Genomic DNA, 23,529 nt, shown 5'->3' on the forward strand with positions numbered 1-23,529 from the left:
AAAGGTTTTAAGGGGCTAGGACAAGACACTTGTATTGGGCATTTGAAATCGGTTATAGTACAACCTAACTTTATTGGGTCTTCGGAAATTCCAACCTTCCGGTCATTTAGTCTGGTTCGATCTAAAATTAACATAATCCCTCGATTTTAGTTCTTAAAAAATTGTTCACTTTTTTAATATCTTAAAATATTTTAAAAATTACCTTTTCTATAACATATAAAAACATGCAATCCCTTAAATCTACTCAAAATTAAATACTACCGAAAGCTCCCGCCGTAATAATGGCCGTCATGTACTGCTCCAGGAGTGCCTGGGCCAGATGCGCGCCATGCTCAACGGCTAGGGAGTAAGCGGTGTCTCCGTCCTCGTTGGTGGCACTCAGATCCAAGTCCCTGGCCAGCAGCTCGTTGCAGGTGTGCGGATGATTTCCGGCCGCTGCGTACATGAGTGCCGTATTGCCAACAATGTCCATGTGAGCAGAATTTGCTCCGTGCTCCAGCAGGAAGCGAACGATCTCGTTGTGCCCGCCAGCAGCGGCCAGGAGAAGAGGACTGATGAGGTCCATGGCCGCCATGGTGTTCACATTGGCACCAGCCGCGACGAGAAGCTGCACTGAAACCAGTTGCCCGTACGAGGCTGCCCAGTGAAGGGCAGTGAAGCCGTGTTCGTCCTTGTAATCAATGTCCTTCTGGCGTGTCCGCTCAGCGGCCACCTGCTCCTCGGTGATCTCGCCCTGGCCGGCGCGTTCGTGGAACGATAGCGACACCTCAACGGGACAGAAGGTGGCCTCTGTGTTGCCGCGCTGCAGATTGGTCAGAACGGTAGACTGGGGGCGGTACGGCAGGAAGGCGCTCTTCCGCTTGGCATCCAGCACCAGCATGGAAGTTGGCGCCGTCGGCACGGCCTCATCTTCGTCGGAATTCGGGTTATTTTGAAGAGTGCTTGCTGGCGCTACCATTTGTTTTGCTTTTATTTACCTTTTATACCCATTACTTTGGGTATATTAGTAAGAAAATGGTATCTAAGCTTTACAACTCTTTCGATTAAATTGTCTCATTATAAGAATGCTACGTCTTGATATAGGAAGTTATAATTATTATTCATAAATATTTAAAACTTAATATTAATTAATAATTATAAATTTAATAATATAATACAATGGGAGAGATCGGAAAAAACTACAAGTGTACAGCACCAATTTATCAAAAATTTGCATTTTCTAATAACCTCATTTTGATGTTGTCAATCGGATTTTTGTAACAGGACCAAAAGTAGTGGGTATTTAACAGTCGATACCCTCTTTCTTGTTGTTGGTGATGTTGTTTTGGTTTCGCATTGAAACCACATTTAACTTGGCATTAATTGGCAACTCCAGCACGGTCACACTTGCTTAGGTTTGTTTTCGTTTTCTCGTTTCAAAGCTTAATTTGCGTTTAATTATGTAAATATATTTACCTGATTCGTTAGCGCTGTGTTTGTGTGTTTCATAACAGGTTTTGCGACGCGGCGCAGTTGTTTCTTTGGCCAAAACGTCCCTGCACCTGTTGCGCCTTGCGAATCGTGAACTGCTCCCCAGTGCAAACCTGCGTTTGGCCTTTTTTATGCCCTTTCGTTGTACGTTTCCACTGCCAGCGAACTAATTGCGTCGAAGTGGTGGGATTGAGATCAGCGAAGAAGAAGACGAAGCGTCAACAAAATGGGCAACACGAGTTCCAAGGGCGAGTCGGACGCCAGTGAGCCGCCCCTGGAGGGTGGTAAGCTCCACAAGCAGCAACAGCAGCAGCACAGCTCCCACAACGGAGGCTCTGACGTGGGCGGCAGCCACAACAGTCTGAAGGTGCAGCAGACGCAGGGCTCGATGACGAGGTCTGCTTCTGGGGCGGATGTCACCGAGAAGTATCTCACCCAGTTGGTGCCGGTGGAAAAGCTGGCCGAGATCCTCAGGGAAAAGACGTCGGCCAAACTGGGCATCAATGGCATAGTGGCTGAGGTTTTTGTGGTGAGTAATTAACTGATAACAACTGACGCACTCATATAAAACACTTATTTTTTGCCAGTCACAAGTCTTTCCGCAGTACGCGGACTTGGGCCAGCGGCTGTTCAACCTGATGCACACGAACTCCAAGGCCACCACAAAGCACCTGGGCGTTGTCGCCTTCCGGCAGCAGTGCGAACGCTTCCTGGGCATCATGGACGACGCCAAGACGCTGGAGTGCTACATCAAGATGTACGCCCAGGAGGACAATCCGGACTTCATCGACAAAACGGGCGTGACGCGGCTGCTCCACATCTGCTACACCATTGCCATGCAGCACTCGGGCAACGCCGTGCTCTGCTCGGCCATCAACCGCACATTCGGCTCGGTGACCAAGTCAATTTTCCTGTGCCACGACAGCCTGAGCCTGGGCTACGTGTGCCGCTGGTTTGAGCAGAACCTGATTCGACTGGTGCTGCTCGTGCACAAGTACTGTGTTCACACGCTGTCCACCGCTTACCGTGGCCTAGAGCTGCAGAGCCAGTCCTGCGGCATCGAGCTGCAGACTCCGGTGCTGGAGCAGCGCAATCCCTTCACAGACGCCACGGACCACAGCGGCGGAGGTGGAGGAGGCCGGGACTTGGACTCGCTGATGCCGCTCTCGCAGGCCTGGTTGCTGGCCGGAGCCCTGCCGCCGCTATACTCCAAACCCCAGACCGTGGCTCCACCGGCCAACAAGGGCAACAACAACCTCAGCGCCTCGACCGCCGTGCAGATCTTCAAGGAGAAGCTGTCGATGATGCCGTCTCACTGGACGCTGCTGTACGACTCCAATGAGCACGGCGTGGGCGCCAATCGGTTTCTGCACCACGTCCTCGGCTACCGGGGACCCACCCTCGTGCTGCTGCACACCAAGGACGAGCAGACGTATTGCGTAGCGTCGCCCAGTGAGTGGAAGGAGACCCATCTTTTTGTGGGCGGCGAGGGCAGCTGTGTTATCCAGCTGCTGCCGAAGTGGGTACCAAAATGAATGAGATTTTCAATCCTTACTAATGAAGTTCCTTAAAGGTTTGTGATACTGGAGAAGAAGGCCAACATTCTGTACCTTAACACCAGCATACGTGGCTACCCGAAGGGATTACGTGCCGGTGCAGATCCGCGGAAACCCATTATTGCAGTCGATGAGCATTTCGAGAACGTGGACTGCAAGGGCCTGGCGGCAGGACTAATGTCCATAGAGGTAATACTAATCTATTAATCCTTCAGTGGAACTTTTGTTTCCACCTACAAATACGGGAAACATAAATTTACTAAGAGAAAGGTCCGTTTTTCAATTCAAATTGCACCTCATAAATTCCATTTCAACAGTTTTTCCGAAGTGAATTAAAAGCAAGTCATTTAGTTATCATATATCGCAAGCAAGGTGGGTCAAAGACTGGGTTAAAACTCAATTAGGCACTGAAAATAAGTTGTCAATCAATCAAACCACATTTTTTTGTGACAAGCAGAGTAGTCCAAAAAAACCATTTCGAATAATTCTCTTTACTTTAATCGCATTCATGTACAATAAGCCTTATTCAACAGGGTATATTTATATATGTGTATATGCATATATGGTATATAGTGTAAAATTCATAGACGTATATCGTATATATCTCCAGTCTAAGCAGTTAAAAACAGCACACCACTGGTTTTTAATGGCCAGGTGTGCTCTAGCGATGCAATTTAACTAAGTCTACGATTCTCCTTACCCAACAACAGTCAACCAACAACAAGAACTACACGTTGCTCCCCGCTTTCTTTTTGATCTCCTCACCAGGTCTGGGGCTGCGGCGACAAGTCATCACGCGAAGTGCAATTGGACATCAAGAAGTGGCAGATCAAGGAGGCCGAGCGACAGCGGACCGTGAAGCTTACGGCCGCCGACTGGATGGACCATCCGGACCGATATCTTCTCGAGCTGGGTGGCAGGCAGAACTACAACAATTGATCGGAGCAGCAGCTGCGTGTATGTGTATGCTAAAAGCAATCGGGATGCCTTCCGTTTTGGTGGCATGCCACGTCGAAATTTACTGGGATTCGTTACAATTATGCGCACGCAGCACGAGAAGTAATCACTGGACTGAATTTGTTTTTAATTGATGTTGATTGATATTCGGTTTACTTGTTTTCTTTATATTATCAGCGTTTAGTATTCGATTTGATTTATGTTCGTAACGTGAATTCCGTAAATGCCTTTATATGTACTGCGGTCTACTCCGTATCTGTGTCAGACATTGTCTCCGTTTTCGTCAATTTTAATTTAAAGTTTTCTGTTTTGTTTTGTATCTTCGTTCAAATGTAAAAAAAAAAAACAAGTATTATGAAAAGACATAGGAATCGAAGTGCTTTAACAATAATTTCAATAAATGTTACAAATAAAATGTCGTTGCTTTTTTTAATTGACAAATAAGTATACTGTTCTCAACATTCCAACTCATATCAGTATGAAATCATATCATCTGCGACTTTATCTTACGACGGAGAGTACGATAAAATGAAAATAAATGAAAATCGGAGGTGCCAAAATAAAAATAATTGGAATGTAGGCAACTGTTAAACTTCTGTTATCACATATTTACGTTTCGCATCAACAAAAATTAAAATATATGAATTAAAAAAGCTCATGAGTCGAAAACTGGAATGAATAGCAATGTTAGTACGTAGATGGGTGCAGTTAGAAATAAATAATAAAAATTTCAGTAGATAAAACATAAAAGGCGGTTGCAAATAGTTTTCAAAATTATATTATTACAGTGTATATTAGTTTTACAATAAGAATTTCTATTTAAACACAAGTCACGCCCTTTTCTGACCGGCGGCAGTCACAAAATTCACAATCGGTTCAGGCGTGTTACTAACTAACTACTTTGCCACACAAAAGTTCGAGACCTTACTAGCGGGGATGTATAGAGTAAAAATATCGTTTCGGAAAGGTATGTTTACAAAATCAGCACATAAAAAGATCGTACAAAGAATCTGACTTAATTTCGCACATATGTAATGATGATTCTTTGGGCTAAGGGATGTGTGGATCAGCTTGTGTGCGCTATCAAGAAAACGATTACAATAATGGAGGTGTAAAATAAGTTGCTTTCGCAATGAAAACTAAGGCCACGTTTTCAAACACCCCATTTGATGGGGCCGCTAGAAAGTGTTCGTTTCATGAGTATTCTAAGCCTAACTAACACAAATCAAGATATGGGGGAAACAATAAATATAGTAATAGCGTACATATGTATAACTGAAGAAGGTTTTAAGGTCAGCGCGTCTAGGTGATGTACTCGCGATCGCGGCGGCGCCGCGTCGTGGAGGCAACAACGACAACTGGCTGCTCGTCGTTATCCTCCCCATCTTCTCCGTCCACGTTCACGTCCACGTCATCGTCGTCGTCAGCCTCATCATCCCCGCCCGTTGAGTTCGACCACTCGGACGCCGACTGGTTGCTGCCAGTGGCACTAAACTTCAGACTGCTCGACATGCCAAACGAAACGGACAGCGAGGCGCTAAGCGATGAGGCATTCAACTGCTGGCTCACGTCCACGCCATCTTCGTCCTCGAAAGCGTCGTCAATGTGCGGGTGCTGATGGTGCTGGTAGTGGTACTGGTGGTAGCGGTGTCACCTGCCTGCGCCGCCACCCAACAGCAGGGCATAGTCGTCGGTGGACTCGGGAATGGGAGCTGCCGCCGAGGCTGCTCCTGCACCGGTGGGCAGGCGCAGGAAGCTGCCACCTCCGCCAGCAACCGCACCCGCACCCGGATCTCTTTCCCGCTCGCGAAGATGCAGGGTATCACGTTGACGCGTTGATGGCTGAGAGCTCGTCGCGCCCGGCAAGTGTAGTTGTTGTTGTTGGTAGTTGTTGCTATTGCTACTGTTGCCATCGTCGGCCAAGCCTGCTAGGGGAAATCGAGATTGGGAGTGAGTGGGGTGGTTTTCGGGCAGCGCGTTCAGCTTGCCATCATAAACGGGCACGATCAGGCGACTGGAAGTGGCACCATACATGTTACCTGATTGCGACGAGTGGCCCGGCAGCTGCTGATCCTGCCGCTTGCTGATCAGATACTCAGATTCGCTGCTTGAACGACGAGGACTGCGTGCCAGCGGCTGGTAAGTGCTGCGGCCCTGGAAGCGGCGACTCAGCGAGCTGCCCACCACGCCCAGGTGCTCGGTGACGTCCTCCTGCATGTCCGAGATGTCCATCATGGAGAGGAAGGCGCGACACCAGCTGTGGTTCGGGTTGTTCCAGTACTGCGGCGAGTTTATGTGGAACGGGTGATGTGGGAAACTGTAGATGTGGGCCACGGCGGCGATGAACATCTCAATGCAGATGAGGAAGTTCTGGCAGGGATTGCAAGGTTTCAGATAAATATCACATAATGTCACACAAGTCTCGATGAACTTTCTCTTAAAATTATTTTTGTTTTGCATATATTATTCAATACATTTTATAAAAGATTGGATAAGAGAAAGTAGCTTTCAAGATCCGCTCTTAGTCATCAGCTATTATTGCTTAAGGCACTTTTTAGACACAAATCGGTCAGAGATTTAGATAATTTAACGGGAAAGCAATTTATTTGGTTTAAAGTAAAAGAGTAGCTTGATCTCTTTTACTTTAAGCCATACAAGTAAAATAAAATAGAAGTAATTATTTTACTTTTAGGGATTAAAGTAAAAGAGTAGCTTGATTAAATAAATTGTCTTCCCGTTAAATTTAATTTAAATACTAAAGGACTCACCTGAAGCAGAGATGCCAGGTTTGTGTCGCCCACATCCGATCCAAAAATGTCCTTAATTATGTTATAATATACCAGCACATTCAGCAGCACTCCTTGGCTGTGTGTGAGATAAATTTGGCTTAAGGATTATGCACTTGAAACGCTCCATCCACTGGCACTTACAAAAATGAAAAGAACACCACAGCCTTGATGCACAGAAACTTGGGAATGGGCTTCATGGGTTTGAGGTCCTCCTTGTTGGCACGGTAGAATAGCACCAAGCAGTACATGGCCACGAACTGGGAGATGTTGTTGACGACCACAATGTAGGGAAAGGCAACATTGCCGGCGAACTCGCCCTCGCCGTAGACGCCGCACAGCTCGCAGATGCTACGGAATTCCAAATAGAGTTGGGTGTTAAGCAGAAAGGGCATTCCGAGACACTCACACAGAGATGAAGGTGGTGATGGGTCGCACCACCGTGTACTGGAGAATGCCGTGCTTGCAGTTGTGGATAAACTCGCGGCCCATCACCCACGGCCGCATGCAACAGAGGGGAAAGAAGTGCGGCACCTGCGGCTTGTACTCCATGGTGGCCTCCAGGTCCATGCCGAGATTCAAGTAGTTGAGCAGGTACACCATGAAGTTGTAGATCACATAGGCCTCGTAGCACTCGCGCAGCGAATCCACGTAAATGGAGTGCTTCGGAAAGAAGAGGCCGATCCACTGCAAGTAAACGGAGGGTATTAGGTTTCTTGTGGTCTCCGATTCCGATTCTGATTCCGTCGACGGTGACCCACTTACCGCGTTCAGGGCGTAGATGGGCACCATCCACAAAATGCGGATTATGTGCTTTTGCAGTATGGGCTTCGTGAAATGGATGACGTGTTGGATGATGTGCCAAATGGAGACGGGCACGGCGGACAGCACAAACAGGCCGCCTATCAGGATCAGCTGGTCGTTGCGTTGGAAACCATCCTTTACGGAGTTCACGATGAGCAGCGGCACCACAATGATGGCGAAGATGACATAGGTGACGATGAGCAGCGGGCGTATCCAGATGCGCCACTCCTCGAAGAAGCGTCTCACGTCCAGGCCGCACATTGTGTCCTCTGGAGTTTGGGAATCTAGTGGTCGCCGGATCTCCGGATCACCGGACTTTCTGATTTCTTGATACGTTGGCGTTGCCGACGCCGCCCCGATTTTGTTTTCACTTGGCTTTCCGATTCCCTCCGCTCCGAAACACTCTTCTCCGCCAGAAGTTCGCCCAGAGAACAGATTACAGGACTCGGCGGTCGTGCCCACGCTGGAGGCGCATTTTCAGGGTTCCACTGCTAGCAGAGCAAGTGCCTCAGGCCACTGGGATTGGTCCTAGTATCGCAATGTCGCTGGTTATTGCCCTTCTTTTGTGCCAATCCAATTCCAATCTGCGGGTGCAGCGTACGTACTACGTCAATGTTCAGTGTGACCAGCCAGCGAGCAACGAAAAATACCCAATATATCGAAAAGATATTTGTTTGTTTATTAGTGTCACAAACATGGAGCAAAATAAAGAGAGAATCCGGCACAATTTACGACAAAGGCAATTATGTATCTCAAGCCGGCAATAAAATTTGTGCAATTGATGAAACCTATTCAGTTTCCATTTTTACCGCACAACGATGGTTTCAACGTTTTCGATCTGGTCAGAAGGTGGTCGAAGATTTGAAGAAGCTTGGATTCACAAGGCAGCTCAATGTATGAGTGCCACACGAAATGACGCAGAAAAACACCTTTGACCGAATCGACGCTGCGAATCGCTGCTGAATGGCAACCAGACGGTGGGATTGGCAGGAAATCATCCATTATAAGCTGCTCCCCTATGGCCAAACGTCCATTTCGGACTTGTACTACCAACAAAGGCAGATCTCATGCAGAATAGGCCATCTTTGGTCAACGAAGGCCGAATTGCCTTCCATCAGGTCATCGGATGGGAGGTTCCCTTGCATCCACCCTATAGTCCAGACCTAGCACCTAGAGATCACCACCTGTTCTGTCCATGGCTAACGAACATGTTAGTCGGAAGTTAGCCACAAAGGGGCCTGTGAAAATTGGCTCTCCGAGTTTTTTGCCAATAGGAAAGCGAGCTTCTACAAGAACGACGCTGACAAATCGTTGGGATCGACTAGTCATCGAACAAAATGACCCATATTTGACTTTAATCGCAAGATTGTGGTCAATTTTATGAATAATTTTAGATATAGACTTTGTTCAAGGATAAAACTGAAGGAACAAAAATAAAAAAATGCTTGTTGCTCAGATTTTATGCAAGACATAATTATTGAATCAATTTTTGTTGTGTATATTAAAAATTGTTTTCTTTATTTTATTAGGTCGAAGAAAAAATGTAATGTTTCTTGTTTATTTTCTGAACTTTTTCTGTTCACTAAATATTGAAATATTTAAGATTAAATTAATGTATTTATTTACTGTGAGTTCCAACAACTGATTAATTTAACCAAAACCCAGTTTAACTCTTTATTTGTTGCTTTTTTTTCCTACGACACCAATTTCAAATTTTGAATATATATATACATTGCATTGACTTTTTAAAATAAATTATTTTAAATTCTGTTAAAAGTTAAAAAAGCGACTTTTTCTGTTAAGTTTTCGTTTTATTTAACAAATATTCTTAGACTAAGCGTTTTTCATTGGGATCTATGCTGTCTGTTCGTTCTCTTAACATTTATACGTTGATACCTATAGATGTTTCAACTCATACCAAGGTTGTCTTATGGTTTACAGTACGGCGGAATTGCGCTCAGGCTATTTGCCCTGCCCCTGGTAATCATGTTCATATACACAAGATCGGAGTAAATTTAAAGTAATTAAAATGTAATTGTATTATATAAAAACAGGGAAAGTCGAATGCATTCTAATTGTTGTGATGATGAAGGAAGAGGATCGCGTCGATTTGACTGCCGGTCAGCATGAAGCGCTTGTTATAGTCGTATATTTGGTCTCGAAGCGCCTTCTTGAAGCTGAGGGTCACCACGCCGGGAACGCTCTGGTAAAGCGTTGCCAAGTCACGCAGCGTTCCATAGACGTGGCCCATCTTGAGCCACCACTCGATGGGCGACTCATCCAGCTGGACGACAACCTCGTTGCGGTACCGCTTAAGATCCGATTCCACGCTGCTGTCGTTTTCCTTCTTTGGAGGAGTAGGAATATCGGCAATGTCGAACAGCAGTTCCAGTTCTACAGAAAGTTTTGTGTTAGTTGTGATTTATAATATGCACTTTCTTGTTTACTTACTCGACTTCCCAGCTGCACTGACTCCCCCCGTTCTTGATTCCGACTTGATGGCCACAGTGCTGGAAGAGGTGGTCGCCACTTCGTTGGTCTCACCCTCTGCCGACCCGCCAAAGTTCTTGTTATACTTATGGGTCAGCATGCGAACGCATCTTTCCAGGTTGTCAATGGTGGTCAGGCGGTGGAAGCGCGGGTCCAACAATGCAGCTGCGGTCAGGTTGTCATTGGATATGATGTGGGCCTGCAGAACACCAGAAATAGTGCGCTTTACATTCATCATAAGCGGATCGTCCTGCTCGGCAATGCCCAGCTTCTTGATGAGAATCTTTGATGTAATTGGGGAAAGCATGCTGCACAAGGGGATATCCTCGCCACGCAGTGTATCCAAAGCAATCTGAAAGATTTTCAAGTCAATAAGAAATGTGTTCACATTTAAAGTTAGGTTAATGCTTACCACCAGGGCACTAAGTGCTTCCGTCACCGTCTTGGCCGAGATAACCAGCTGATCCATGTCCTCGGACCACGAGATGGACTCGGCAAAGAACTTGAGCGTCTCGTACAGTGTCCAAGGGAAGTGTTCGTTGTATGGGGGCAGTTCCGATACCTTGGAAGCGATCTCTGACGAGTGGCGCTGCATGAGTTCCTTTACCTGGTCCAAAAGCGGGGCCACCTCGTCGAGCTCAAAGACGCGTCGCAAGCATTTGTCAATGACCGAAACGTAGCACAAAGCAATAGGAATATCTGTAAAACAAGAGGTAGTAAGTCATCCTTTCTGTTTAAATCTTAAATTACAAAAATAAACATCAAAACTAAGAAAGGCATAAGTACATATACAATAAATGTTTTAAAATAATACAATATGAATGCTACTATGCTCACAGGACTAAGGTTAAAGTACTTACTCTTCTCCCGCAGATAGGTGTAAAGCAAGTCCTCCTCGTCATCATAATTTATGATGGCCAGCGTGCAGTTGGGCAAATAGAAGTCGGTCAGAAGATCGTCCAAGACGATGTACTCGGTGTACTCCACAGTGGCGTATAGCATGCACTTAACCGACTGCGTCTCCTCGTCCAGATAGTGGTGGAAGATGCTTAGGAAGCGGCGCTGCTCCACGTTCACCCAGTGCTCGAAGGCAAAGGAGAAGGGCTTTTCCGAGGTGAACTCGCGCGTGATCTCGCCGACCTCCAGAAACTTGGAGGCGTGCATCTCGCTGATCAGGGACTCGATCTTGTGCGGCTCGGGCATGTGAGCCGATCCGCCCATGGCCTGGCGCACAAAGTCGCTGAAACCGGCGTCGTAGAGGAACTCCACGTTGCGCAGATCCTTGATCATAATGTCCGTGAGTGCCTCGGCCAGATTGGCGATATTCGCCACGGTGTAGCCCCCATCCTCGTGCTTAATGGCACGCCCGTGCAGTGTGCTCGAGGGCGTGGCCACCTTACGCTTGCGACCGTACTTCGGCTCCATAACCAGGCGCTGGTCCTCCTCCTCGACCAGATTTTCGGCCTCGTCGTAGGTGAACGGCACCATGGTCTCATACAGCATGGTCTGAGAGGAGGCGTCCTCCTCCGCCTGCATGGCCGCAGTTGCCACGGCGGCCTCGTCCATCTCCTCGTCGGAGGCGTTGTCGTGGTTCCGGTTGTTGATGAACTCCAGCTTCACCCGGCGCGAGGACACATTCCGCTTGGACAGCGGCGGATGGGTCACGTTGCGCGGCGTCTTGCGCGGCGGAACATGGATGTCGTGCTCCTGGCACAGCTCCTTGAACAGATCCTTGTGCCGGTGCTGGAGATGCGCCCGCAGATTGGTGGTGTTGCCGTGGTTGGTAAGCACCTTGTGGCACTTGATGCAGACCACGTTCTGCTTGGTGATCACCTCGTTGTTGTCGTTGGAGGGGAACCCAAAGTAGCGCCAGTAGACGCTCTTCATCTTGGGCGAGTACAGTTTGGAAAAGTTCAGCTGCGACACATCCTCGTACTTGAGGTCGGCAATGGCCACCGGCGACGCGGACACCTCTTCACTCATCTCCGTTTCTCGGGGGGATTAGGATGTTTGTTTTGATTCAGATTCGATCGCAATCGACTACGATTGCAGGCCAATGCAGGAATTAGCGCGCAATTTCTCGATTATAGATAGACGGTTCAATAGTCAATAGTTTTTTATCTGTATCAGAGGTACAGTTCAGAGTTGCCACGCGACACGCCAGTCAATCGATAAGGCAATTAAACGTTAATAAATGCTCAAAATGCACTCGAAACTATTTTTACTTATTTTTGATGGCTGCTAAAATATTCGCGTCACAGTTTTTTATTTTTAATGCGGCTGTCGAGCGAAAAAAATGCGTTTTGTTAGGTATTCTTGCTAACACTGATTGCATCACCAATCGATAGCTGGGGAAATTTCTCGCTCTTCGCTCGCTTTAGGGAATTTTTCGAAGGGAAATTTTCGTTTGCTCAACGACGTGAAGTTGGTTGCGATTTCCTTTTTAATTCGTTGTTGGGAAGAAAAGGTGTGTGAATTTTTTGAGCGTCCCGAAATTTAATGAAAATAAAAGATAAACGCAATGGAAATTTGGCCATCGAGTGTGCGGTGTGTGGAGGACACATTGGGTCCTCAGTGACTGTCCATAGACATTTGAAAGTGCTCTAAATCAAGGGCGAAACAAACAAAATGACTCAGCCACGTGGGCCTGCAGCTTGGTTATGCCGCATTTGCCGTTTACCGTTTACATCTATAGACATTAATGTTTTTATTGTGTTTTGCCCTTTGTTGCAGCCAATCTAAACCGCCAAGATGGGTAAGGGTAACAATATGATTCCGAATCAGCACTACCACAAGTGGTGGCAGCGGCATGTGAAGACCTGGTTCAACCAGCCGGCCCGCAAGATCCGGAGGCACGCGAACCGCGTCAAGAAGGCCAAGGCCGTCTTCCCCCGCCCCGCCAGCGGTGCCCTGCGCCCAGTGGTGCGTTGCCCCACCATCCGCTACCACACCAAGCTGCGTGCCGGCCGTGGTTTCACCCTGGAGGAGCTGAAGGTGAGTAGTGATGCACGGCCAGAATACCCCCCGATCCACTGGCTAACCCAATCTCTAACTTTTTACAGGGAGCAGGCATTGGCGCCAGCTTCGCCAAGACCATTGGCATCGCCGTCGACCGTAGGCGCAAGAACAAATCCCTGGAGTCCCGCCAGCGCAACATTCAGCGCCTCAAGGAGTACCGCAGCAAGCTGATCCTGTTCCCCCTCAACGAGAAGAAGATCCGCAAGGGCGAGTCCACCGTGGAGGAGTGCAAGCTGGCCACCCAGCTTAAGGGCCCCATCATGCCCATTGTCAATGAGCAACCCGCCGTGGTCGAGTTCCGTGATGTGACCAAGGAGGAGAAGAAGTTCAAGGCCTTCGCCACGCTGCGCAAGGTAAGCTCAAGGTTTAGGAATCCTTTTGGCCTTAGATGTTCATATTGTCGGATATTTTCAGGCTCGCACTGACGCCCGTTTGGTCGGCATCCGCGCCAAGCGCGCCAAGGAGGCCGCCGAGAGCGAGGACGCCGCCAAGGGAGACCCCAAGAAGGCAAAGAAGTAAACCGCATCTAGACCTTTTCGTTCTGTCTTTAACATCAACACCCAGAATAAAATATTAGTTTTTTCTTAAACGTGAATATCTGTGCTCTTTGTTTTTGTTATTGGTGCGCTCGATATATGTAAGTTTTATCGATGGAACGTGCAACTATCGATAGTTCGGTTTTTAGCGCACTCTTTCAAATTTCACATTTGTTACGGGTTTCTTCAATTGAAAATCAATCTTTTATTTGTATTACAGAAAACTTTAATTTATATATCTAAAATCTTGAAAAAATATTTATTAAAAAAGTAACATATAATTTAGTTTTCTAAATTTTGTTTCTAAATCGTAATGTTTTTGGTATTTTATTATTGTTGTACAACGCTAGACAAACTGTAAAATTGACAGTTAATATAAACTTTTTGCTTGTAGTGCAATATTTTATAGGTGCTAGTCAAGCCGAAGTTTATATACCCTTGCACATATTCAAAAAATTAAAAACACTTTAAAACAATATTGCGATTTTAAAAGACTATATGTTTAGCCACAGTCAAGCTATGATGATTTTTCGCTAAATTATTCGATCGTTCCTATGGCTGCTATATTGAAATATATATTTAAATCAATTAAAAAACAGCGCAGTTATAATTATGTTAATTTTTTTTCGATTTTATGTTTTAGTCGTCCGATTTTAGTGAGAGTAAAACCTTAATTCTGAAATGTTACACCATTACAATATCTTAAAGAAAACTATTAACTATAAACATAGGTCCCTTTTGAACAGTTCAAAAGCAATTGCCCTCAATTTTAAATTTATTATTTTATTACATTATTTACTTATTAATATTTTTTACTGTATAAGGTCTTTGTATAGGCACCTTATATGTAATCACTGTGGCTGTTTAAATTGTAAGACGTTACTTCGCGTAGAAAGGGCAAAGCACTAGTGTCTGTTTCAACATTTTTGGTCTATTTCCAAAATTTAAGTCGGTCGGCGCAAAATGTCTCTTATGCTCATGTTACTGAACAAAAATATTTTATAACGGTAATCACAATGCCTTAGCATAAATTGTCTTAATGGCGAAATTCTGTATCAAACTTGGTGCACCTTTTATACTAATCTTTTTCCGGTTTTCTAAAATAATTATTTTTAAATTTTAACTACATAGCCCTTGAGATTCAAAAACTAAACATTAAATATATTAACAGTTCGTAAGTTATTTAGCAAACAAACAATAGCTTATTTCAGTTGTAACCAACCAACGAACGATAAGGAAAGTATATTATAAAAAAAGTTTAATAAAGAAACCAATTATTTGCAAGCTTAAAATAGAGAAACCCATTATAAAAAAACGTTTTTAAAATTGATTTTTAGCAAATTAAACGTGAACATTTAAGAAAATGTAGCACTTGATTAATATGTATAATGTACAAAAATTGTGTTGATAGTGCGGTTGTCACGACATATTTATGTCGTTAAGAGGTTCTTTGTTTGATAGGGAAAAACTAGAGAAAATTTAAATCTTAAATTTATTGAGTTTGTTGACGGTTAGATAGATTTGCCCAACATAAATCCAGTCATTTCTCTAGCATCACAGGCTTAGACGCTAACCACAACTCTACTAAATGTTCAGCAAATATGCGCCGAACAAACCGTGTGGCAATGAACCTCAAGATTATCCCGCTTGCACTTGAACCGCAAATATTAATTGAGGCTGCCACCCTGAAATTCGTGTTCCATATGTTGCCAATAAGGGCTAACCCACATATGACCAAATACATAAATCCATGTATGCAAAACCATAGAGTTATGGTTCTGGTGGTAAAAAAAAGGGTTGTGCTTCCTTAACCAAATGCGACAAGCCAATTCAATTATCGGGTGGTGCAGCAGCATCCAGATTCAGAGATCTAGATACAAATCCCCATCCCAATCCCAATGCCACTTTGCCGACCCGACCCGCACCTTGAACCTTGTTTATGCACTTCACTGATTTTTATTTCACTTAACCTTGTTTGCTGCTCTTCTGCCCAAAAAAAAGGGCGAGGATGCTTGTTTCGGTGTCGTGTCAACTGCATTCAAATTTTTATTATTGAAATTTATGAGCGCAAAAGTGATTTTCCACATAGTTTTTCCTGCTGCCCATTGCCACCCCTCAGTTTTTTTTTTTTTTTTTTCTGTTGGGTTTCCTGCTTTTCGATTGTTTCGACTGTTGTTTATGGACCATGCTGGTGGCTACTGGGGTGGGTAGAGGTACAGGGGAAACTGCTCGTCCGTAATTGGCAATTGTTTTTCTATTTTTGTGTGTGTCACCTTTCGCGGCGACAGTTGCCGGCAAAACTTTTTGCAACATGTGCGCCAGGGTGACAAATCAAATGCAGATTTACTTTGCGGTTCATTTGAATGGAGAACGCTCATCAAAAACTAGAGTACACAGAAGAAATCACCATAATGTTTTTCGGTTTTCCCTTACATTTTTTTAATCTTTTTTGTAAACTCAGAAAAATGGATTTTTTAATTTATTAACATAAAGTCCTATACATAACTTTTTCATACTTTGATCCAGTTAGTTGATTGAAGACAATTGTCTTAGAATTTTTTTTATATAAGTCTTTTGTTGATAAATAGTCACGAAAATATGCGTTTTATTTTCTATTTTATATTGTAGGAGAGGTTTGTAAATTTTTCTAATTTATTTTTTTTTATTCTTGATATTAAAAGTTTTATATTCATGTGCAATTATTTGTTCTCCATTTGTTGTAGGAGGAGTAAGTACTTTTCTAAAACCTTTTATTTCCAATCTTTTCACATTAAACACCTTGTTTTGTAAAATTAATTTTCTCTGTAAAGGGCTGTGCTGAATGAGAATGGATCTGTTATGGCAAAAATGGGAATTTAATTTAACACTTTTCTCCGCCCAAATGCATTTAAATTTCCTCTTCTTTTTATCGTAAAATCGATTTGCTGTTAAATCTAATGCTACGAATTTGCAGCATAATTGATGGCAGGGCAACTCATCCCTTTTCATTGGCTGTGGGTTAATCTGCATATGCTGCGACTACTGCAATTGAAGTGTCCTTGCTCTGGATCCGAACGGATACGCATCTGAATACCTAGGCCCCGGGTTCCGTCTGCACCATAAACGCAATCAGTGCTTAATGATCCATACAGCAATTGGATTAGTGCCTGCCAGCCTGCAGGGAAAACTCGACGGCTGAGGGTCGGGACAAAATCAGGACCATCCTGGGACCACTAAGTGCGATGCCGATTTACATGTGAAAGTGCCTCTGTTGCGGCTGATGTCCAATTGTTTAGTGCATATGCAAATCACTCTAACTATATTCTTACTAGTATAATCAGCAAAGAAAACCGAATTTTCAAAAACCCACCTTAACAAAACCCCAATGTAGAAACTTAAGTGTTCATTTCCTCAAATGAATCATAAGATTAAAAATAATTACTCATGATTTGGTAGTAGCTATAACCATGCTTATTCCTCTGGATTATAGTCGCCCCATTTGTACATCTTTTTAGGCAACCATTTCTGGATTTATATGGAATTATATCTACGAACAAAGAAGGTGTTTCAAATTATTTGCTGACTTTAAACAAAGTAAATGTATATGTAGCTAAAAAATAATAATATTTAAATAAAATTTAATTATTTAAATTTAAATTAAATTTCCTTTCTATTATTTTTTTTTGTATTTATTATAGCTTCTGAGGTTTGCCTTGATAAATAATGAATAAATTGCAAAATACAGCAAACCTTTGATATTATGAGGTGCCTAAAAAGTTGTAAAGTTTTTATAGAGTCGGATACTAATACATTACTCAAAAATTACTAGTCAAGAAAGATTGTTACCGGTCTCCCAATGATAAGCCATACATTTTTATTTACTAAGAATCATATATTTATATTTACCTTATTTTTAAGCAACACATGGTGCATTTATATCGCATCCTCACCCCTAAACGACAACAAAAGATGTGTCATGCCCCATCAATTTCGAGCCTCTCTGATCCATATCCCTGCAATTTAATGAGCTATAGAAAGCACACCGATCCTTCACTGAGCACACAATAAAATGCTTATTATTTTTCCATAAAAAACCACCCAAAAAACCAAACAAATTAATCAAATATGCAAATAGCCGGGTGCGGCCCTCTGCCCTCCCATATTTTCACGCATCATCTATCAAAAATTGGCACGCCATAAAAAAAGCAGGCTCAGGCGTATGCAAATGAGGGACCCTCACAGGAAGTTGCTTTTTTAGCCCACTTGGCTCGATTATGAGATCAATAGAGGCGGCACACGATCCTGGCAAAACAAATCGTAAAAAAGGCAAATTGCAAATTGCAATGGGCGCGAAATATCAAAATCGAATTAGAATCACAATGGGAGGAAAATTTTCGCATACGCAAAAAATAATTGCCGGAAAATATGCAAATGAGGTGGGAAAAGCGGCTGAAGTGGCCTGGCGTGAAATTGAAAATTGCCTAGACTTGTTGTAGCTGCGAAGTGAGAGCACTTAAAGCGATTCGCAATTGTTCTCCTCGAATGCGAGTTGAATGTCCTTTACCCGGCCACGTGTTTTTGGGGTTCTTCGTGTGTGCGGCACCAGCACGAACAATAATAATAATATCCCGAAAACCCTTTGGGCCCTGGCCAAAATCAATTATCATTTTGGGGCCAGTGGGCGTGGCTTTCAACAATAACAGAACAACGATAATGAGGCTCTCTGTGGAGTGAGTCACCACAAAATTGCTAAATATTGCATGCCACCAAGCCGCAGGTGGGGGAAAGGAGTTGTTTGTTTGACAATAAATTAAAAGATTTCGGTTTACAAATTTATGTGTTTAAACTGAGTAAAACATCCTTAATTCAGAGTATTTATTTTAATTAAATCTAAAAAAGGTGAGAGTTGTTAAAGCAAATATTTATTAATTTAATTAAAAGATTTCAAATAAATCATATTCATTTAATATTAAGAAAATAAACTTTTGTATTGAATATACCAGCCTATTTCTTTTTTAGCATTAGCATTTAAATTTAATTATTTATTTTGTAACATTTGTAATTTATATTTCGTATGAAGTCGTTGTTCAGATTTTATAAGTTGTGGGTCTAATTCAATTTGGAAGTCTAAAAACGATGCGTAAAGAGTAAAATATGTTCAAGTGCCTGGCATATGATGTCCGGTCCCTGTTTCAAAGCATCTCCAGTTCAGACAACTCCTTAACCCTTGGTCTCGACCAATCTGGAAGCCCTTCAAGCGCAAAACAATTACGCAACTGTCCAAAAGCAGATGAAACCGAGAGTTGGAACGAAACCACAGCCCAGCTTATCGCATAATCAAGTGCAGACAACACAGATTTAAATTTTCAAATGAAAAACACATGTTAGGAAATTGTCCAGGGAGTCCAACCTGACCCACCCGGCCACAAGTGAAACATTTGAATGCGGTCGGGCGGGCTTTAAAATCAAGTGTCTGTGTGTAATGCGATATTTAAATTTTACCCAAAAAAAAATTTGTGAATAAAAAACGGTCAGATTGGAAATAGATACACTCGAATAAAACCGAGTCGGGGGTTGGCTAAGCCCGCTAATGTGAATACAATAGAGCTACTTGAGGCGACCTGGGATCGTTTACTCACGCCACCGACCGCAAAAGCACCCTCCTTCTCCTCGAGCCACCCAAAATGCCGAGTTCGAAACCAACCCCTTCCCAGAGACCGCAAAAAAAGGTCTTCTGACTTTCAATTAATCAAATTATCGCGCGCCCCCGGGGGTTGATACAACACCGAGGGGATGGGGATGTCGGAACCACTTGAAAGTTGCAGATGGGAGGACAAACATTTGTCCACTTTTTGCAATTTGTACAGGTCAAACGCTGGCACCGCATCCGTTTTCGATTCTGTAAATTTTCAATTGTTGTTGTTTGCCGCGTGTTTTGTGCACGCCACTGGCAACGTCAATAAATTGTCAAAATCTGTCAAAATTTTTAATGACTGTGTGACGGCTAATAACCGTAAATCGATTTGTTCAAGGCGGTCTATTGATTGCGATTGAGTTTGCAGTTTTCTGGCCGCTTTTTTTTTTTTTTTGCGATACTGCGGACGTTTTTATGGATTGCTCCTCTGGACAAACAATCAAATCTGTGCGTTTAATGATCAGGGACCATTTTAGAGTTTTTAACGTCAGGCGGTTATTTTTCATCCATCTAAAAAACGTAAAATGTAGCATGTGGGCGATAGTCTTTTTGGAGGGGTTAAAATAACATTGCACTAAATTCAATAAAACCAAATTATTAACAAGTGCTAAAAAATATATTTTTAAATATTATTTGCAGGGTGAAGTAGAAAATTCAGAAATTTAGCATATAATGTATTTGTTATGCAAAAAATTGTTCATTAAAATGTACATATAATCAAAAAAGAATTACAAATAAAATATTTATTCGAGCTTTAAGAATGGCACAGAGATCTCTTTTAATTAAATTACAACTCAAATCTCAGTGTCGCTGTTATTTTGACCAAACGGTTTAAATTGGTGTTTAAAAATATGTTTTATAAAATCCTTGCAAATTTAAACACAACAAAAACTCTGAAGAGTTTGTAGCCGTCTGATTTTTGTGACACCTTTAATAACAATGTTAGTGATGCTTATCGTGACAAATGGATATGATTCAAATATAAGAATATATTTAAATGTATTAAAAAAATTTTAAAATAAATCTTGTTTCTTTAAGCTTTTATGACTAAAGCTAGAAAACCATTTATGTATTCTTCGATTTTTATTTGATTTGATCATTATTGCACTACAATATTGTAAGTAATCATTTTCGATATAAGCCCCATCATTTGCATTATAAAGTTGTACAAAAATATGTTTTCTTTGACAATAAAAAAACACTTTTTTGCATTCCATTTTATTTAAAGTGTACTCTCCTTCCGTTGGCTTTCACTTTGCCAAAACCACAATCCCTGAAACTTTCGCACCTGTGTCGGATGACCAGGGAACCTCGGGAACCTCGGGAACCGGCAAGTGCAGGACTCCGACCACTAGCACCACAACTTCCTCCTCCCAGAGCTGACAAAAAATAAACCGATGTCTAACCCTTTTTTCGTTTAATTGCTATGCCAGATCATAGCCAACACTACGTTGCCGCAATAAAAGATTGTATACAATCCGAGTCCTCCTACCCGAGTCAATGGATGTATCACATGCATAAATTATCGTAACTGTAACACTCGAGCATGTTTCAGTTCATTAGGGGACAGTTTTCGACCCTAACCCTTCTCCGCGAGCTGCTCTGTTCCTGTGTCCATATGCAAAATAATGCCACATCATTAGTGCGACGACCATCAGTGGGAAAGGGTTGCAAGTGGGGCACGTGTCGGGCACCGGCTGCAAGTCCTCCGATTCGGGACTTTTTTGCCCTTGCCCAACCCAGAAATCGTGTTTTTCTCTGGTTTTGCATATGCCGATGTTCACAGCATCATGTGAATTAGATTCTACAGCTTTTCATTGTTGCAGGTCAAAGGGTTACAAAGCATAAGCAAAACCGTCTAGTCATACAAGTCTGTGATTTTAATACTCGTTATTCGTACGATAAAGGGGTAAATTGTATTTGATTGAGATAAGAATTGCGACCCTATCACAATTATAATGTATATTTCGAATAATGCAATGAATGTAAAGATATATTCTTTAAATAATAAGTAAGGAACAGCTTAAGGCAAATTTAACGTGAAGTATAATTTAGTCCAGCTTATTATACTGCACGCTGTTTTCGAATTTGATGTTGAGTATACATTATATTTTCCCCAAAAGTTCGTTCTATTTGGGATGCCCCGCCTCCCGTTTCTTGCAAAACGCCTCTGCTTCCCAGCCTGTGATTTTTTCCCACACAACAGGGAAACCACACAAAAATGTTGACCTTGTTTAGTTTTGGCAAAAAAAAACCAGCAGAATCGGCGATTCCATCTGGGCAAGGCCAGTTACCTGTCCAGGATCCCGAGATGAGGAGATCGGAGGGCGAAATTTGGACAGGTACTCACGCTTTGGCCACTCATAAGTCACGGCTTCGTTTTCCAGCCAAAGGAGTTGCAGGGCGCCCATAAATCAGCGCCTCATATAGGGACGAAACGAGCAACAGTTCAACGGTTCGGCTCGCATATCTCTAATAATGATATCAGGGCACACTCGGTGGGGATACTGCTGTCTGATTGCCTCTTCGACGGCTTCCCCAAAAGCGGTGGACTTTTCTCAGGCCCCTTTCCCTTTCATGGCCCCAGCAGGCGAGGCATCGTGACACCATCTCCATATCCATTTTCAACTGCTTCAGCCTGGACCAAAGATAATTCGAAAGGAGCCCTCACCCGCAACGCAGTTATTACACTGAAACATATAGAATAAGCCAGAAAATAAAGCCTATAAAAAAACTACATATAACGCTTAAGAAAACGAACTCTCTACTGTCAGTTATATGTTAAAAAAATGCACTGCCATTATTAAACCAATCTTTTGTAAAAAATCTTACATAATCTAAAAATACTTAGGTATCACAACAAACATTAAAAACATACTAAATAAAAACGTAACCTTTTCCATTATATGATTACCATGTGTTTGCCCGAAACTAATAGTTCTTTTACGTTCTAAGATTCATTTTAAAAATCTAGAAAACACAAACATTTATTCATTTTAATAAAATGTATATATTTTTCTAGATGTGTACTGCATTTCAATTGCAACACAATTACGAAAAAAATAAAAAAGAATGGTACCCGACTATGAGGTATCCAGTACGCAGATACTTTTCGTTTTCGCTTAGTTGGTTTTCAAACCACTTTTGGTCAGTGAAATTACACAATTTGTATTAGTTTACTTTCTCTAGTATTGTTTTCTTAATAGTTCCGCGTACTGAGTGACATAACCACTAGACCTGACCAAACTCATCTCAGGGTAAGCAAAGCAAAAGCACCAAAAGGATAATCTTCAATTCCTTTTGCTCTTCCACAAATAGAGTAAACACCAAAAAGTACAAGGAGAAGTCCAAAATTAGATGAGCGTATACGGATACTCTCGCTGTTTCTATTCCACGACGCGATAAATACAGATATGGGCGTAGTAAGAGGAATAAAGTTACGCTTCCTCAAAAATCCAAAAGGTTTTTAAATTTCTTACAAAACTAGTAATATTAGTAGGGAAGGAAAGGTTATTGGCACAGAATATTTTTTTTCTATACTACCCCCTCTGGTGGTATCTGGTCCAAAATGTTCAAGTTAGGTACACCAATTGCTACACCCATTTCTGCAATCAGGGTTAAGCCTACATACATATATGCATACGAGCAGAAGAAACGGCGACAATGATGATGGTGCTGATGATGATGATGACGATGATCAAGCGACGATGTGATTGAATCAAAACATCTTATTATTACCTTCGACCGGCCAAAGGAACGACCCCGTGCGACCTCGACGTAAAAACAAGCAAAAAAACAAAACACAGAGAGTGCGCAAAAAAAGTTCCCACGCTCAGTGGCCCGAAGAGGCAGCCTTTTGTCGTCTCCGTCTCCTCCGCATCATCATCACCATCACCATCACCATTATCATCATCGTGGTTCGGCTCTCCATCTCCGTCCTGCCATATAAGGCAACGTCCTTCCAACGCCCCTTCCAGCCCCCCTTCCAAAGTTTGCGTTTGCGAAAAAAGTGAACAATGTCGAAATTTCTGCGCCTTTTGTGATTTTCCTTCCCCCTTTCCTTTAATACGACTCGTCGAAGGCTGACCAAAGACGCCTGCGTGATTGATTTCACTCTGCCCCCCGAGTGCCAAACATAATTTCTTAACTTTCACAGCTCATTGAGCTTGAAAAGTCACTCACACGGGGACAGCTTGACAATTGACAGGTAGGGGTATCAAGTGGTTAGGGCTCATAAT

General features: G+C 42.9%; 5 protein-coding genes across 8 annotated transcripts; 2 read left to right on the forward strand and 3 right to left on the reverse strand.

Annotated features, from left to right (window-relative positions):
* Positions 1 to 52: 52 nt before the first annotated feature.
* On the reverse strand, positions 53 to 1,557 carry LOC128262839 (DNA-binding protein RFXANK). The gene is made up of 2 exons (XM_052997389.1): positions 1,456 to 1,557; positions 53 to 992 (listed from the first exon to the last, which is right to left on the reverse strand). Exon 2 carries the CDS (start codon positions 956 to 958, stop codon positions 251 to 253), a length of 708 nt encoding a protein of 235 aa, XP_052853349.1. The 5' UTR covers positions 959 to 992; positions 1,456 to 1,557; the 3' UTR covers positions 53 to 250.
* Positions 1,312 to 4,398, forward strand: LOC128262837 (uncharacterized). 2 transcript variants are annotated; one of them, XM_052997386.1, is made up of 5 exons: positions 1,312 to 1,394; positions 1,468 to 1,999; positions 2,058 to 2,989; positions 3,044 to 3,215; positions 3,795 to 4,398. In XM_052997386.1, exons 2-5 carry the CDS (start codon positions 1,697 to 1,699, stop codon positions 3,963 to 3,965), a joined length of 1,578 nt encoding a protein of 525 aa, XP_052853346.1. In that variant the 5' UTR covers positions 1,312 to 1,394; positions 1,468 to 1,696; the 3' UTR covers positions 3,966 to 4,398. The 2 variants fall into 2 exon arrangements, with proteins under 2 accessions (XP_052853346.1, XP_052853347.1); XM_052997387.1 differs by having other exon boundaries at positions 1,322 to 1,394; positions 1,494 to 1,999.
* Positions 4,399 to 4,745: 347 nt separating this feature from the next.
* Positions 4,746 to 8,218, reverse strand: LOC128262835 (transmembrane protein 184C). 3 transcript variants are annotated; one of them, XM_052997384.1, is made up of 6 exons: positions 7,535 to 8,217; positions 7,179 to 7,456; positions 6,914 to 7,120; positions 6,752 to 6,848; positions 6,023 to 6,353; positions 4,746 to 5,911 (listed from the first exon to the last, which is right to left on the reverse strand). In XM_052997384.1, exons 1-6 carry the CDS (start codon positions 7,832 to 7,834, stop codon positions 5,634 to 5,636), a joined length of 1,491 nt encoding a protein of 496 aa, XP_052853344.1. In that variant the 5' UTR covers positions 7,835 to 8,217; the 3' UTR covers positions 4,746 to 5,633. The 3 variants fall into 3 exon arrangements, with proteins under 3 accessions (XP_052853344.1, XP_052853345.1, XP_052853343.1); XM_052997385.1 differs by having other exon boundaries at positions 4,746 to 5,908; positions 7,535 to 8,215; XM_052997383.1 differs by having other exon boundaries at positions 4,746 to 6,353; positions 7,535 to 8,218.
* Positions 8,219 to 9,363: 1,145 nt separating this feature from the next.
* On the reverse strand, positions 9,364 to 12,450 carry LOC128262834 (uncharacterized). Its single transcript, XM_052997382.1, has 4 exons — positions 10,924 to 12,450; positions 10,476 to 10,762; positions 10,025 to 10,415; positions 9,364 to 9,967 (listed from the first exon to the last, which is right to left on the reverse strand). Exons 1-4 carry the CDS (start codon positions 12,044 to 12,046, stop codon positions 9,645 to 9,647), a joined length of 2,124 nt encoding a protein of 707 aa, XP_052853342.1. The 5' UTR covers positions 12,047 to 12,450; the 3' UTR covers positions 9,364 to 9,644.
* A 314-nt stretch (positions 12,451 to 12,764) lies between these two features.
* On the forward strand, positions 12,765 to 13,676 carry LOC128262840 (60S ribosomal protein L13). Its single transcript, XM_052997391.1, has 3 exons — positions 12,765 to 13,057; positions 13,126 to 13,434; positions 13,496 to 13,676. The coding sequence occupies exons 1-3, from the start codon at positions 12,815 to 12,817 to the stop codon at positions 13,598 to 13,600; spliced, it is 657 nt and encodes a 218-aa protein (XP_052853351.1). The 5' UTR covers positions 12,765 to 12,814; the 3' UTR covers positions 13,601 to 13,676.
* Positions 13,677 to 23,529: the final 9,853 nt, after the last annotated feature.

This window comes from Drosophila gunungcola, unplaced genomic scaffold (assembly GCF_025200985.1).
Source record: "Drosophila gunungcola strain Sukarami unplaced genomic scaffold, Dgunungcola_SK_2 000001F, whole genome shotgun sequence".
Taxonomy (NCBI): Eukaryota; Metazoa; Arthropoda; class Insecta; order Diptera; family Drosophilidae; genus Drosophila; species Drosophila gunungcola.